This window comes from Oncorhynchus clarkii, chromosome 16 (assembly GCF_045791955.1).
Source record: "Oncorhynchus clarkii lewisi isolate Uvic-CL-2024 chromosome 16, UVic_Ocla_1.0, whole genome shotgun sequence".
Lineage (NCBI taxonomy): Eukaryota > Metazoa > Chordata > Actinopteri > Salmoniformes > Salmonidae > Oncorhynchus > Oncorhynchus clarkii.
The window spans coordinates 60,845,062-60,861,863 of record NC_092162.1 but is presented as its reverse complement, the minus strand read 5'-3'; the positions used below and the strand labels follow the sequence as shown (position 1 = coordinate 60,861,863).

Sequence of the window (16,802 nt, the reverse complement as noted above, 5' to 3'; positions counted from 1 at the left end):
ACTCCCTCCCTACTCCTCCCTACTTCCTCACTACCCCTCCCTACTCCCCCCTTACTCCCTCCCTACTCCCCCTACTCCCTCCCTACTCCCCCTACACCCTCCCTACTCCCCCCTTACTCCCTCCCTACTCCCCCTACTCCCTCCCTTCCCCCCCTTACTCCCTCCCTACTCCCCCTACCCCCCCACCCCTCTCTACTCCCTCCCTACTCCTCCCTACTCCTCCCTACTTCCTCACTACCCCTCCCTACTCCCTCCCTACTCCCCCCTTACTCCCTCCCTACTCCCCCTACTCCCTCCCTACTCCCCCTACACCCTCCCTACTCCCCCCTTACTCCCTCCCTACTCCCCCTACTCCCTCCCTTCTCCCCCTTACTCCCTCCCTACTCCCCCTACCCCCCCACCCCTCTCTACTCCCTCCATACTCCTCCCTACTCCTCCCTACTTCCTCACTACGCCTCCATACTCCTCCCTACTTCCTCACTACCCCTCCATACCCCTCCCTACTCCCTCCCTACTCTCCCCTTACTCCCTCCCTACTCCCCCTACTCCCTCCCTTCTCCCCCTTACTCCCTTCCTACTCCCCCTACTCCCCCTACCCCTCTATACTCCCTCCCTACTCCCTCCCTACTCCCCCCTACTTCCTCCCTACTCCTCCCTACTTCCTCACTACCCCTCCCTACCCCTCCCTACTCCCTCCCTACTCTCCCCTTACTCCCTCCCTACTCCCTCCCTACTCCCCCCTTACTCCCTCCTTACTCCCCCTACTCCCTCCCTACTCCCCGCTACTCCCTGAGTGTGTGAGAAGCATGTGTATCTCATCTCTCCCCCTCTCTGCAGGCTAACATGATGGTCCAGTGGAAGGATGAGTTTAAGAGGAGGTCAAGGGTAAAGTGTCCGTGTTCAGGCTGCTGGTTGGAGTTCCCCAGCATCTACGGCCTCAAATACCACTACCAACGCTGCCAGGGGGTGAGACATGACCCTCTACTCACCCCACCGTCTCTCTCCTCCAGTGTTACACGGTATACCGAAACTTCGGTACTTTTTCGAAACTAGAACATGAAAATTGGCTCGGTACTAGAATTTTTGTTGCTTTCGGTACTTCTGTCAAACGTGTCTCACGGATCACATCTGTCTATCAGCGCAGCCAATGTCTCCCTTACAGGGCGAGCACAACATGCCTGCTCCACTTAGCCTGCACTGGGAGTCTGGGCTGCATCATGTTATCTCCTCACTCCTGCTCCACTTAGCCTGCACTGGGAGTCTGGGCTGCATCATGTTATCTCCTCACTCCTGCTCCACTTAGCCTGCACTGGGAGTCTGGGCTGCATCATGTTATCTCCTCACTCCTGCTCCACTTAGCCTGCACCGGGAGTCTGGGCTGCATCATGTTATCTCCTCACTCCTGCTCCACTTAGCCTGCACTGGGAGTCTGGGCTGCATCATGTTATCTCCTCACTCCTGCTCCACTTAGCCTGCACTGGGAGTCTGGGCTGCATCATGTTATCTCCTCACTCCTGCTCCACTTAGCCTGCACTGGGAGTCTGGGCTGCATCGTGTTATCTTCTCACTCCTGCTCCACTTAGCCTGCACTGGGAGTCTGGGCTGCATCGTGTTATCTCCTCACTCCTGCTCCACTCAGCCTGCACTGGGAGTCTGGGCTGCATCATGTTATCTCCTCACTCCTGCTCCACTTAGCCTGCACTGGGAGTCTGGGCTGCATCATGTTATCTCCTCACTCCTGCTCCACTTTGCCTGCACTGGGAGTCTGGGCTGCATCATGTTATCTCCCCACTCCTGCTCCACTTAGCCTGCACCGGGAGTCTGGGCTGCATCATGTTATCTCCCCACTCCTGCTCCACTTAGCCTGCACCGGGAGTCTGGGCTGCATCATGTTATCTCCTCACTCCTGCTCCACTTAGCCTGCACTGGGAGTCTGGGCTGCATCATGTTATCTCCTCACTCCTGCTCCACTTAGCCTGCACTGGGAGTCTGGGCTGCATCATGTTATCTCCTCACTCCTGCTCCACTTTGCCTGCACTGGGAGTCTGGGCTGCATCATGTTATCTCCCCACTCCTGCTCCACTTAGCCTGCACCGGGAGTCTGGGCTGCATCATGTTATCTCCTCACTCCTGCTCCACTTAGCCTGCACCGGGAGTCTGGGCTGCATCATGTTATCTCCTCACTCCTGCTCCACTCAGCCTGCACTGGGAGTCTGGGCTGCATCATGTTATCTCCTCACTCCTGCTCCACTTAGCCTGCACTGGGAGTCTGGGCTGCATCATGTTATCTCCTCACTCCTGCTCCACTTAGCCTGCACTGGGAGTCTGGGCTGCATCATGTTATCTCCTCACTCCTGCTCCACTTAGCCTGCACTGGGAGTCTGGGCTGCATCATGTTATCTCCTCACTCACGCGGCACAGAAGTTAACACACCTGAATAATACGACCCAGCATGTAGAAATGTTGAAACTGTTAATTACTGTTAGATTGACAATTACTGTTCTTAACAATACTGTTAGATTGTTAAGAACAGTATAGTTGATTCATTAATGCATACATGGCTATCTCTGAAACATTTTGTGAAGATTCCCAACGACTGAATAGAACAGTAGCTGAGTTTATCTGTTTACATCAAGGGCCATTCTGGGACTTTGGCTAATATGCCTTCTGTTTTTGCCGTGGTATCGTGATTGTATCTAGTATCGTGATACTGAACCTGGTATCGTGACAACATTACTCTCCTCTCCCACATCGCCCCTCCTCACCTGCTCCGTCTCACCCCTGGCTTTTCCCTCTGTTGACCACTCTCAGTGCTTCGAGGGGGTCTACATATTTATTGTCAATCTGTACACCTGTTGAATTAGATTTGTCAACTTTAGACTAACAATATCCTTCTGTTTCTTCTCTTTCTCTCTTTTACCGCCTTTTTTCTCTGTCCCCCAGGCAACCCTAGCGGAGAAGTTGAGTCATGGCTGTCCGGACTGTGAGGCGGTGTTTGCCACTAAGGTCCGGCTCCAGAAGCACAAGCTGTGGAACCACCCAGAGAGAGTTATTGTGGAGACCACGGCCGAGCCCAAACTACAGAAGACCCCCGTGAAGGGGGCCGCCAAGAAAAGGTAACCTGGGTCGGGGATTTTCACCACCGTTAACTAACCCTGTCAGCCTAGGTTTAGATTGTACCCTTGTGTCTGCTCTGTCCAGGCCTATGGAGATTACTACCCCATCACCGGTGTTCTTCAAAGTGAAGAAGACCCAGGATGTGTCTAGTCCCTCCCAGAATGGGGAGTGTTCCCCCCAGAGGGGGGAGAGGAAACAGCACACACACCCCCAGCCCCCTCAACATCAGGCCTCCTCCTCTGACACCTCCCCCAACACTCCGGATGGCAGCGAGAGCGATGGTGAGGGGGGAAGCCTCCTCCCACCGTATCCAGATGAAGACCCTGAGAGGACAAGGCACAGTATGATTCAAATATTATGACTAGTAGGATATTTTGTTGCATTGTGAGTTGCAGTCCAGTGGAAATGGGGGCCCAGTGTGTTTGACCGTTTCTTGCTCTCTGTTCTCCTCATGAGCCAGGACGGAAGCAGAAAACTCCTAAAAAGTTCACTGGAGAACAGCCCTCCATCTCTGGGACGTTCGGACTGAAAGGTAGACCCTTCTGCATTTCTCATCTCACTGCTTATCTCACGTATGCTGGAAATAGAAGTATGCTCTACTGGGTCATTGACTAGGCATGAGAGTCTGAACCTCAATACACAGTGTGTATTAGTGGTAGTGTGATAGTGTCCTCTCTCTCTGTTAATGTGAGGACTGTAGAGGTGTTTCATATCCTCACTCAGTGAGCCAGTCTCGTACTCTCTTTCTCTGTTGTTGTCATCTCCCTGCCTCCTCTCTCTCTACCACTTTCTCTGTTATTCTCATCTCCCCACCTTCTCTCTCTCTACCACTCTCTCTCTCTTTCTCTGTTGTTATCATCTCCCTGCTTTCTCTCTCTCTACCTCTCTTTCTCTGTTGTTCTCATCTCCCTGCCTTCTCTCTCTACCACTCTCTCTCTCTCTTTCTCTGTTGTTCTCATCTCCCTGCATTCTCTCTCTCTACCACTCTCTCTCTCTTTCTCTGTTGTTGTCATCTCCCTGCCTCCTCTCTCTCTACCACTTTCTCTGTTGTTCTCATCTCCCTGCCTTCTCTCTCTCTACCACTCTCTCTCTCTTTCTCTGTTGTTGTCATCTCCCTGCCTCCTCTCTCTCTACCACTTTCTCTGTTGTTCTCATCTCCCCGCCTTCTCTCTCTCTACCACTCTCTCTCTTTCTCTGTTGTTGTCATCTCCCTGCCTTCTCTCTCTCTACCTCTCTTTCTCTGTTGTTCTCATCTCCCTGCCTTCTCTCTCTCTACCACTCTCTTTCTCTGTTGTTCTCATCTCCCTGCCTTCTCTCTCTCTACCACTCTCTCTCTCTTTCTCTGTTGTTGTCATCTCCCTGCCTCCTCTCTCTCTACCACTTTCTCTGTTGTTCTCATCTCCCTGCCTTCTCTCTCTCTACCTCTCTTTCTCTGTTGTTCTCATCTCCCTGCCTTCTCTCTCTACCTCTCTTTCTCTATTGTTCTCATCTCCCTGCCTCATCTCTCTCTACCACTCTCTCTTTATCAAATCAAATTGTATTTGTCACATACACATGGTTAGCAGATGTTAAAGTGAACAGGGAGTACAGGAGGGGGCTTCACCACCTGGGGTGGCCGGTCAGAAAGTCCAGGGTGGTGTTGAATGCTGAGTTGTCGTCAATGAACAGCATTCTTACATAGGTATTCCTTTTGTCCAGATGGGCTAGAGCAGTGTGCAGTGTGATGGCGATTGCATCGTCTGTGGACCTGCTGGGGTGGTATGCAAACTGAAGTGGGTCTAGGGTGGCCGGTAAGGTGGAGGTGATATGATCCTTGACTAGTCTCTCAAAGCACTTCATGATGACAGAAGTGAGTGCTATGGGGCGGTAGTCATTTAGTTCAGTTATCTTTGCCTACTTGGGTACAGGAACAATGGCAGCCATCTTGAAGCATGTGGGGAAAAAAGAATGGGATAGGGAGTGATTTAATATGTCCTTAAACACACCTGCCAGCTGATCTGCGCATGCTCTGAGGCCGCGGCTGGGGATGCCGTCTGGGCCAGAACCTTGCGAGGGTTAACACTTTAAAATATTTTACTCACGTCAGCCACGGAGAAGGGGGAGGGGTGCAGTCCTTGTTAGCGGGCCGTGAAGGTGGCACTGTATTATTCTAAAAACGGGCAAAGAAGGTGTTTAGTTTGTCTGGAAGTGTGACGTCGGTGTCCAATTTTGCCTATAAGACGGAAGGAGCAAGATGGCGTCGTGGTCGGATTTACAGAAGAGAGGGTGGAGGAGGGCTTTGTATGCATCGCGGGAGTTAAGAGTAGCAGTGGTCGAGGGTGTTGTGCATGCGCGTAGCAAAATCAATATGCTGGAAGAATTTAGGTAGACCTATTCTCAAATTTGCTTTGTTAAAATCCCCAGCTACAATAAATGCAGCATCAGGATGTATGGTTTTCAGTTTGCATATAGTCCAGTGAAGTCCCTTGATGGCTGTCTTGGTGTCTGCTTGAGGGGGAATGTACACAGCTGTGACATAACTGATGAGAATTCTCTTGGTAGGTGAAATGGTCGGCACTTGATTGTAAGGAATTATAGATCTGGTGAGCAGAAGGACTTGAGTTCCTGTATGTTGTTATGATTACACCATGAGTCGTTAATCATAAAGCATACACCCCCGCCCTTCCTTTTTATCTCTGTCTGCGCGATACATGGAGAAGCCCGATGGCTGAACCGATTTCCGACAACATATCCCGAGAGAGCCATGTTTCTGTGAAACAGAGAATGTTTCAATCTCTGATGTCTCTCTGGAAGGCATCCCTTGCTCGAATTTCGTCTACCTTGTTGTCAAGAGACTGGACATTGGCGAGTAGCATACTCGGGAGCGGTGGGCGATGTGCACGTCTACAGAGTCTGGCCAGGTGGCTGCTTCGTCTGCCCCTTCTGCAGTGCCATTGTTTTGGATCGCATACTGGAATTAGCTCCATTGTCCTGGGTGCTGGTCCGAACAGAGGATCCGCTTCGGGAAAGTCGTATTCCTGTTCTTAATGTTGGTAAGTTGACGTTGCTCTTATAGTTCCTCCTGGCTGTGTGTAAAATAAGACTTAAGATTTCCTGGGGTAACAGTGTAAGAAATAATACATTAAAAAATAAAAAATAAAAAATATTGCACAGTTTCCTAAAACTCAAAACGAGGTGACCATCTCTGTCGGCGCCATACCATCTCCCTGCCTCCTCTCTCTACCACTCTTTCTGTTTATTTTTATTGTTCTCTCTATGCATTCCTCTTAGTCAGCATTATCTTCACTCTCTCTTTCCCTCCCTGACTCTCTCTTTCCCTCCCTCTCTCTTATTTTACATCCTCACTCTTGTTCCTCCTGTGAAATGCAGCTGCTAAATAAAAGGTATGCCTCTGTAATTGTCCTGGTGTCGTACTGCTCTGCATAACTGACTCTGTTCTAGACTTTAACTCTGACTGTAAATGTCACTGGATCTGTTTCCCTTTCCCCCATTACTGAACCTGGACCATACACACGTCACGTCCAGTCACACACTGTATGTTTCAGGTATGAACAAGGTAGAGGAGAAGCTAAAGGCTGGTCGTGTGAAGAGATCAGAGGGAGGTCTGTTCAGCGAGGAGCCCCAGAGGAAAAACCCTGGCCCAGCCTCCAGAAGAGACCCACCACCCCTCACCTCTGGTACTGAAATGGCTGTTCTGGACAACTTGTGTATTTTGGTTTATTGACAAGACAAAAACCATCTCCCAATTTACTTCCTCGTACACATGTTTACCTCGGCGTGTTTTTGACAATATAAAGTATTGATTGGTTGATTGGTTGATGTATCCTCCAGGTACTCCAGCAGAGGCCCAGTGGCAGCATGCCATCTCAGAGCGAGGGCAGGTGCTCTGTCCTACCTGCTCCATCGTCACCAGAAAGACCGTCTCCGGCCTTAAGAAACACATGGAGATCTGCCAAAAGGTGAGTGGACCACACAGCTGTCAATCAGAACAGAGGCCTAGGGTGATTGTACAGGAGAACCATATCAATCCAAACAGATGTTTTCACAACTCAAATGAAATAGTTCCAATCATTCCCTTTCATTTGAGACTGTAGCCTGCAGATTTCTCTTACTGCTTGTAGCAGGATCCTCACAACAGATCCCCACAACAGATCCCCACAACAGATCCTCACAACAGATCCTCACAACAGATCCCCACAACAGATCCCCACAACAGATCCCCACAACAGATCCTCACAACAGATCCCCACAACAGATCCCCACAACAGATCCTCACAACAGATCCCCACAACAGATCCTCACAACAGCCATATTCTGACTCAGTTCGACTTCTGAATATATTTGACATAACATATTTAGATTTTGGGGGCGAACCTTATATTTATGATCCGTCATCACCATTCTCGTCACATCTGGCTTTCATTCCTCTAAATTAAGGATTGTGTTTCACACTCTCTGTTGAAACTCTGAAACCACAGTATATCATTTGACACTTGCCCTAAATCCCATTCCATATTTCCCATGTTCTGTATAATATTATACTTGGGTACTGTTCCACATCTGTTCTTGATTCTAACTCGCTCAAACAATTGTTCTGAACACATTCTGATCAGCGTCAGTTGCCACACATATTTATACCAACATCTAAATATTACTGTGCAGTATAGAATGCTGTGTACAGGAACAATATACACTCAGTGGACAGTTTATTAGGTACACCACCCTGTTCATGAAAATGGTTAACTCCTACAGACAGTGAGTCACGTGGTTTGTTGATGAGAGGTCGAAGGAGAACGGCAAGAATTGTGCAAGCTAACAGGCAGGCCACAAACAGGAAAATACTGTAGCAGCGCAGTTCAACAGTGGTGTGCAAAACGACTTCTCTGAAAGTACAACTCGTCGACCCTTGTCACGCATGGACTATTGCAGCAGACGACCACACCGGGTTCTGCTCCTATTAGCTAAAAACAAGAAGCAGCTCCAGTGGGCATGTGATCACCAACACTGGACAACTGAGGGGTGGAACAACATTGTCTGGTCTGGCGAATCCTACTTCCTGTTGCATCATGCTGATGGCAGAGTTCGGTTTTGGCTTAAGCAGCATGAGTCCTTGGCCCATCCTGCCTGGTAGCCTTTCATGGCACACATTAGGCTCCTTGATACCAATTGAGCAACATTTCCATACGCTGAAGATTTCAGCTGTTCGGGGGTCCGACCGGTACGAGATGGTTGTACCTAATAAACTGTCCGCAGAGTGTATTACAGTTTATTATATTGGTATTTGAATTATTGTACTGCTTTCTGTGATGCAGTTTTAACCACTTCATCCAGTTCTGACTAATATTGTAACACTGTTAGATGCCTGCCTCCCTCTGAGGACCCCTCGGGAAAGGTCTGGGGAGCCATTCCATTGCAAAGTAATGATTGAAGGGCTGGAGGAATGACTGTGGCTGAGTCTCAATACTCTGTCTCAAAACCCAGGCTAGCTCAAAGCTGTCAGGAAAGGACACAAGGAGAGGTAGCCTGGACTATTCAGACACACACTGAGATTGCTGTGTGGCAGTAAGCTGGGTCAGTAGTAGGTACTTTTGAGAGCCTGTTCTTTATGAAGCCTGGCCTGGTGGGTTGTGAGACTGTAAAAGTGACTGCAATGCCATTAAGGAGGGGTGGAATCCCCACATCAGCACAGGGGTCAGTCACTGTAAAACATCTTCCTCTTCCAGATTCTTCCACATCATCCATACGTGTCTTCATGAAAACGGCTACTTTCCACTTATCGGTCTTGATGACAAAGACCATTCTGGGTGAAATGGTTCTGTATCACTAGCTCATGTCAAGCTCACGCTGGGGGTACAGTGAGCAGAAATGCACTCTCTTTTCATAGGTTCTTTACTGTCATTGAATCCAAGAGGCTCTGATGAATAGGAATGACTGTGTGACCTTTGTCCTTTAACCCTGCAGCTCCAGGATGCCCTGAAGTGCCAGGAGTGCCACAAACAGTTCAGGTCCAAGGCCGGACTCAACTACCATACAATGGCTGAGCACAGCAGCAAGGTACACACAGGCACGCACACACACACACACACACACACACACACTTTCTTTCCCGAAGTTGATTGATCTATGGATCCGCTGGTCAGAAACGATCCATTTTAAAAGTAAGCCTGTGGGTTTCATCAGCAACATGACAGCGGAGGGAACTCTGTTGTGGGTTCCCTTCAGACGTGAGGCATTGGTTTGGGATTGGGGTGAAATGTCCTAATTGATTTCTATTGTTATGCTTTTTGGCATACCTGCAGTTCTGATTGATATGTCCGTTCTGAAAGCATGCACATTACATTCTGGTGCTGTGTTAAGTCCCTCAGTAGAGAGGTTCATCAAGATATCAACATGGCCCTCACTCCTGCATTAGTGGAATGCTGCTCCAATTAAGTTTGTTGAATAATTCAAAACTACTATCTCAGAAAGCATCATCAAATATAAATGAGCAAACCTGTGTGTGTGTGTATTCCAGTCAGCCTTGCCATCATAGCTGATCTGTTTAAATGATGCCCTCATTTGTGTTCAGTCCCTGCCTTTTGTCCCATGGTCATATTGGCAGCTCTCCATATCATTATTAGGAGAGAGTACAGTTTGTGTTTTAAAGCAGTGATTCGAACTTCCATTTTGTTTGTGTGTGTGTGTGTGTGTGTGTGTGTGTGTGTGTGTGTGTGTGTGTGTGTGTGTGTGTGTGTGTGTGTGTGTGTGTGTGTGTGTGTGTGTGTGTGTGTGTGTGTGTGTGTGTGTGTGTGTGTGTGTGTGTGAGAGAGTGTTTGTGTTGTTCTGCATTACCTGCAGAAGTGGCATCATTGCTAATCTGTACCCAGTGTGTGTCCTCTGGTCACATGGCTGAGCCACAGTGCAGTGTGGGAAAAGCCAGCAGGATGACAGTGACCTTGTTGTTGTACTGTGACACACCAGCTAACTCATATTTTCTACTGTTTTAGAAACAAAGGTGCTAGAACCAACAAGGGTTCTTCAGCTCTCTCCATAGGAGAACCTTTAGAATAACCCTTTTTGGTTCCATGTAGAACCCTTTTCACATAGGGTTCTAGATGGAACCCAAACGAGTTCTACCTGCAACCAAAAAGGGTTATCCTATGGCGACAGCCTAATAACCCTTTTGGAACCCTTTCTTTTACTAAGAGTGTATCTCCTCTCTCTCTCTAGTGCTCCCTCTCTCTCTCTAGTGCTCTCTCTCTCTAGTGCTCCCTCTCTCTCTCTAGTGCTCTCTCTCTCTCTAGTGCTCCCTCTCTCTCTCTCTCTAGTGCTCTCTCTCTCTAGTGCTCTCTCTCTCTCTCTAGTGCTCCCTCTCTCTCTCTCTCTAGTGCTCTCTCTCTAGTGCTCTCTCTCTCTAGTGCTCTCTCTCTCTCTCGTGCTCCCTCTCGCTCTCTCTCTCTCTAGTGCTCTCTCTCTCTAGTGCTCTCTCTCTCTAGTACTCTCTCTCTCTAGTACTCTCTCTCTCTAGTGCTCTCTCTCACTAGTGCTCTCTCTCTCTAGTGCTCTCTCTCTCACTAGTGCTCCCTCTCTCTAGTGCTCTCTCTCTCTAGTGCTCTCTCTCTCTAGTGCTCTCTCTCTCTCTAGTGCTCTCTCTCTCTAGTGCTCTCTCTCTAGTGCTCTCTCTCTAGTGCTCCTTCTCTCTCTCTAGTGCTCCCTCTCTCTCTAGTGCTCTCTCTCTAGTGCGCTCTCTCTAGTGCGCTCTCTCTCCCTCTCTCTCTCTCTCTAGTGCTCCCTCTCTCTCTCTAGTGCTCTCTCTCTAGTGCTCTCTCTCTAGTACACTCTCTATAGTGCTCCTTCTCTCTCTCTAGTGCTCTCTCCCTCTAGTGCTCTCTCCCTCTAGTGCTCTCTCTCTCTAGTGCTCTCTCTCTCTCTCTCTCTCTCGTGCTCTTTCTCTCTAGTGCTCTCTCTCTCTCTAGTGCTCTCTCTCGCTAGTGCTCTCTCTCTCTAGTACTCTCTCTCTCTAGTGCTCTCTCTCACTAGTGCTCTCTCTCTCTAGTGCTCTCTCTCTCACTAGTGCTCCCTCTCTCTAGTGCTCTCTCTCTCTAGTGCTCTCTCTCTCTAGTGCTCTCTCTCTAGTGCTCTCTCTCTAGTGCTCTCTCTCTCTAGTGCGCTCTCTATCCCTCTCTCTCTCTCTCTAGTGCTCCCTCTCGCTCTCTAGTGCTCTCTCTCTCTAGTGCACTCTCTCTAGCGCTCCTCTCTCTCTAGTGCTCTCTCTCTCACTAGTGCTCTCTCTCTAGTGCTTTCTCCCTCTAGTGCTCTCTCTCTCTAGTGCTCTCTCTCTCTCGTGCTCTCTCTCTCTCGTGCTCATTCTCTCTGGTGCTCTCTCTCGCTCTAGTGCTCTCGCTCTAGTGCTCTCGCTCTAGTGCTCTCTCTCTCTAGTGCTCTCTCTCTCTAGTGCTCTCCCTCTCTCTCTAGTGCTCTCTCTCTTTCGCTAGTGCTCTCTTTCTCTAGTGCTCTCTCTCTAGTGCTCTCTCTCTCTCTAGTGCTCTCTCTCTAGTGCTCTCTCTCTCTCTCTAGTGCTCTCTCTCTCTAGTGCCCTCTCTCTCTCTCTAGTGCCCTCTCTCTCTCTCTAGTGCTCTCTCTCTCTCTAGTGCTCTCGCTCTCTCTCTCTCTCTAGTGCTCTCTCTCTCTAGTGCTCTCTCTCTCTAGTGCTCACTCTCTCTAGTGCTCCCTCTCTCTCTAGTGCTCTCGCTCTCTCTAGTGCTCCCTCTCTCTATCTCTATTGCCCTCTCTCTCTCTCTAGTGTTCTCTCTCTCTCTCTCTAGTGCTCTATCTCTCTCTAGTGCTCTCGCTCTCTCTCTCTCTAGTGCTCTCTCTCTATATTGCTCTCTCTCTAGTGCTCCCTCTCTCTCTAGTGCTCTCTCTCTCTCTAGTGCTCTATCTCTCTCTCTAGTACTCCCCCCTCTCTCTCTATTGCTTTCACTCTCCCTCTCTCTATATTGCTGTGTGTGTTCTCTCTCTCTCTAGTGTTCTCTCTCTAGTGCTCTCTCTCTCTATTGCTCTCTGTCTCTCTAGTGCTCCCTCTCTCTCTTTCTCTCTCTCTAGTTCTCCTCCCTCTCACTATATTGCTCTCTCTCCCTCCCTCTATATTGCTCTCCCCCTCTCTCTATAGTGCTCTCCCCCCCTCTCTCTAGTGCTCTCTATCTCTAGTGCTCTCTCTCTATCTCTATTGCTCTCTCTGTATCTCTATTGCTCTCTATCTCTATTGCTCTCTCTCCCTCTAGTGCTCCCTCTCTCTCTAGTGCTCCTTCTCTATTGCTCTCTCTCTCTCTCTCTCTCTCTCTCTCTAGTGCTCTCTCTCTCTATCTCTATTGCTCTCTCTCTATCTCTTTTGCTCTCTCTCTCTATCTCTTTTGCTCTCTCTCTCTCTATCTCTATTGCTCTCTCTCTCTCTCTATCTCTATTGCTCTCTCTCCCTCTAGTGCTCCCTCTCTCTCTAGTGCTCCCTCTCTATTGCTCTCTCTCTCTCTCTCTCTCTCTCTCTCTCTAGTGTTCTCTCTCTCTCTCTCTCTCTCTCTAGTGCTCTATCTCTATTGATCTCTCTCTCTCTAGTGCTCTCTCTCTATCTCTATTGCTCTCTCTCAATTCAATTCAAAGGGGCTTTATTGGCATGGGAAACATGTGTTAACATTGCCAAAGAAAGTGAGGTAGATAATATACAAAAGTGAAATAAACAATCAAAATTAACAGTAAACATTACACATACAGAAGTTTACAATAAAGACATTACAAATGTCATATTATGTATATATACAGTGTTGTAACAATGTACAAATGGTTAAAGTACACAAGGGACAATAAATATGGGTTGTATTTACAATGGTGTTTGTTCTTCACTGGTTGCCCTTTTCTTGTGGCAACAGGTCACAAATCTTGCTGCTGTGATGTCACACTGTAATTTCACCCAGTAGTTATGGGAGTTTATCAAAATTGGGTTTGTTTTTCGAATTCTTTGTGGATCTGTGTAATCTGAGGGAAATATGTGTCTCTAATATGGTCATACATTTGGCAGGAGGTTAGGAAGTGCAGCTCAGTTTCCACCTCATTTTGTGGGTAGTGTGCACATAGCCTGTCTTCTCTTGAGAGCTATGTCTGCTTACGGCGGCCTTTCTCAATAGCAAGGCTATGCTCACTGAGTCTGTACATAGTCAATGCTTTCCTTAAGTGTGGGTAAGTCACAGTGGTCAGGTATTCTGCCACTGTGTACTCTCTGTTTAGGGCCAAATACATTCTAGTTTGCTCTGTTTTCCAATGTGTCAAGTAATTAGCTTGCTTAGGGGACTCTGTAGGTGATGGCTTTGTTATGGAAGGTTTGGGAATCACTTCCTTTTAGGTGGTTGTAGAATTTAACGGCTCTTTTCCGGATTTTGGTCATTAGTGGGTATCGGCCTAATTCTGCTCTGCATGCATTATTTGGTGTTCTATGTTGTACACGGAGGATATTTTTGCAGAATTCTGTATGCATAGTCTCAATTTGGTGTTTGTCCCATTTTGTGAAATCTTGGTTGGTGAGCGGACCCCAGACCTCACAACCATAAAGGGCAATGGGCTCTATGACTGATTCAAGTATTTTTAGCCAGATCCTAATTAGTATGTTGAATTTGATGTTCCTTTTGATGGCATAGAAGGCCCTTCTTGCCTTGTCTCTCAGATCGTTCACAGCTTTGTGGAAGTTACCTGTGGCACTGATGTTTAGGCCAAGTTATGTATAGTTTTTTGTGTGCTCTAGGGCAATGGTGTCTAGATGGAATTTGTATTTCTGGTTCTGGTGACTGGACCTTTTTTGGACCACCATTATTTTGGTCTTATTGAGATTTACTGTCAGGGCCCAGGTCTGTCAGAATCTGTGCTGCTGTAGGCCCTCCTTGGTTGGTGACAGAAGCACCAGATCATCAGCAAACAGTAGACATTTGACTTCAGATTCTAGTAGGGTGAGGCCGGGTGCTGCAGACAGTTCTAGAGCCCGCACCAATTCGTTGATATATATGTTGAAGAGGGTGGTGATATATATGTTGAAGAGGGTGGGGCTTAAGCTGCATCCCTGTCTCACCCCACAGCCCTGTGGGAAGAAATGTGTGTACTTTTTGCCAATTTTAACTGCACACTTGTTGTTTGTGTACATGGATTTTATAATGTCGTATGTTTTTCCCCCAAGACCACTTTCCATCAATTTGTATAGCAGACCCTCATGGCAAATTGAGTCCAAGGCATTTTTTAAATCAACAAAGCATGAGAAGACTTTGCCTTTGTTTTGGTTTGTTTGGTTGTCAATTAGGGTGTGCAGGGTGAATACATGGTCTGTTGTACGGTAATTTGGTAAAATGCCAATTTGACATTTGCTCAGGACATTGTTTTCATTGAGGAAATGTACGAGTCTGCTGTTAATGATAATGCAGAGGATTTTCCCAAGGTTACTGTTGACGCATATCCCACGGTAGTTATTGGGGTCAAATTTGTCTCCACTTTTGTGGAATGGGGTGATCAGCCCTTGGTTCCAAATATTGGGGAAGATGCCAGAGCTAAGGATGATGTTAAAGAGTTTTAATATAGCCCATTGGAATTTGTTGTCTGTATATTTGATCATTTCATTAAGGATACCATCAACACCACATGCCTTTTTGGGTTGGAGGGTTTTTATTTTGTCTTGTAACTCATTCAAGGTAATTGGAGAATCCAGTGGGTTCTGGTAGTCTTTAATAGTTGATTCTAAGATTTGTATTTGATCATGTATATGTTTTTGCTCTTTACTCTTTCTTATAGAGCCAAAAAGATTGGAGAAGTGGTTTACCCATACATCTCCATTTCGGATAGATAATTCTTCATGTTGTTGTTTGTTTAGTGTTTTCCAATTTTCCCAGAAGTGGTTAGAGTCTATGGATTCTTCAATTACATTGAGCTGATTTCTGACGTGCTGTTCCTTCCTTCCTTCCTTCCTTCCTTCCTTCCTTCCTTCCTTCCTTCCTTCCTTCCTTCCTTCCTTCCTTCCTTCCTTCCTTCCTTCCTTCCTTCTCTCTCTCTCTCTCTAGTGCTCTCTCTCTCTCTAGTGCTCTCTCTCTCTCTCTCTCTCTCGTGCTCTCTCTAGTGCTCTCTCTCTCTCTAGTGCTCTCTCTCTAGTACTCCCTCTCTCTCTATTGCTCTCTCTCTCTCTAGTGCTCCCCTCTCTCTCTCTCTCTCTCTAGTGCTCCCTCTCTCTCTAGTGCCCTCTCTCTCTCGTGCTCCCTCTCTCTCTCTCTCTCTAATGCTCCCTCTCTCTCTTTCTCTCTCTCTCTCTTGTGCTCCCTTTCTCTCTCTTTTTCTCTTTCGCTCTCTCTTACTTCCTCTCACACTCTCACAAAATGTCTGTCTTGCTCTTTCCTACTCTCTTTCTTTCTGTCTTTTTCAATATATATTTATCTTTCACTCTTTCTCCCCCCTCACTCTCACTCATGCCTGATAAAGGTTTTACAAATAAATGCTGGGGGTTTCTGTGTGTCCCCTGGTGGATCTAAGACTGGTGGGAGTGTGTTCTCCAGCCTCAGGGTCTGACTGACATGATTCACTTTGTTTTAGTGTGGGAATAACATGTATTCCTCTGAGTTGCAGTCTTATCCCCCTCTTTTCCCTCTCAGACTAGGGATGTGTCTCAATAATCTCAAATGGCTTTCCCTCCTTCATCTGTACACTCTTAGAAAAAATGTTTCCAAAAGGGTTCTTCAGCTGTCCCCATGTGTTCTACCTGGAACCCAAAAAGGGTTCTTCAAAGGTTTCTCCTATGGGGACAGCCGAAGAACCCTTTTGGAACCATTTTTTTCTAAGAGTGTACCAATCTAAAAACATAAGTGAAATGAAAATGGAGGATGCCCACCAGGAATACAGATGATGGAAAAGAGACAAGGACAGAAAGCCAATGTAGACTATTGAGATGCACCTGAGAGTGTATCCACAGTTGCATTTTTAATCCAGAGAGTTGTTCTCTCAACATATTCACTGCCCTGATGTGTCTTCCCCTCCCCTGTCCTCTCTCTGGCTGTGCCTGCCCTGATGTGTCGTCCCCTCCCCTGTCCTCTCTCTGGCTGTGCCTGCCCTGATGTGTCGTCCCCTCCCCTGTCCTCTCTCTGGCTGTGACTGCCCTGATGTGTCGTCCCCTCCCCTGTCCTCTCTCTGGCTGTGACTGCCCTGATGTGTCATCCCCTCCCCTGTCCTCTCTCTGGCTGTGACTGCCCTGATGTGTCGTCCCCTCCCCTGTCCTCTCTCTGGCTGTGACGGCCCTGATGTGTCGTCCCCTCCCCTGTCCTCTCTCTGGCTGTGACGGCCCTGATGTGTCGTCCCCTCCCCTGTCCTCTCTCTGGCTGTGACGGCCCTGATGTGTCCTCCCCTCCCCTGTCCTCTCTCTGGCTGTGACTGCCCTGATGTGTCGTCCCCTCCCCTGTCCTCTCTCTGGCTGTGATGGCCCTGATGTGTCGTCCCCTCCCCTGTCCTCTCTCTGGCAGTGATGGCCCTGATGTGTCGTCCCCTCCCCTGTCCTCTCTCTGGCTGTGACTGACCTGATGTGTCGTCCCCTCCCCTGTCCTCTCTCTGGCTGTGCTGTCAGCTGCTGTTTTTATCAGACATGTTTTTGGCACTGATAAACCCTTCGGTGAAAACATTAGTTTGACAGTTGTCATAAA

The 16,802-nt window shown here is 48.0% G+C and overlaps 1 protein-coding gene across 2 annotated transcripts in view; it reads left to right on the top strand.

The window, feature by feature from the left end:
• Nucleotides 1-16,802, top strand: part of LOC139368863 (zinc finger protein 512B) — a 69,629-nt gene that overhangs the window by 45,570 nt on the left and 7,257 nt on the right. For both annotated transcript variants that reach the window (XM_071108302.1, XM_071108303.1), the window contains exons 5-11: nt 838-966; nt 2,944-3,116; nt 3,202-3,458; nt 3,578-3,649; nt 6,663-6,794; nt 6,949-7,076; nt 9,079-9,171. In XM_071108302.1, the coding sequence (XP_070964403.1) occupies nt 838-966; nt 2,944-3,116; nt 3,202-3,458; nt 3,578-3,649; nt 6,663-6,794; nt 6,949-7,076; nt 9,079-9,171 (984 nt within the window). The remainder of the gene's footprint in view (nt 1-837; nt 967-2,943; nt 3,117-3,201; nt 3,459-3,577; nt 3,650-6,662; nt 6,795-6,948; nt 7,077-9,078; nt 9,172-16,802) is intronic.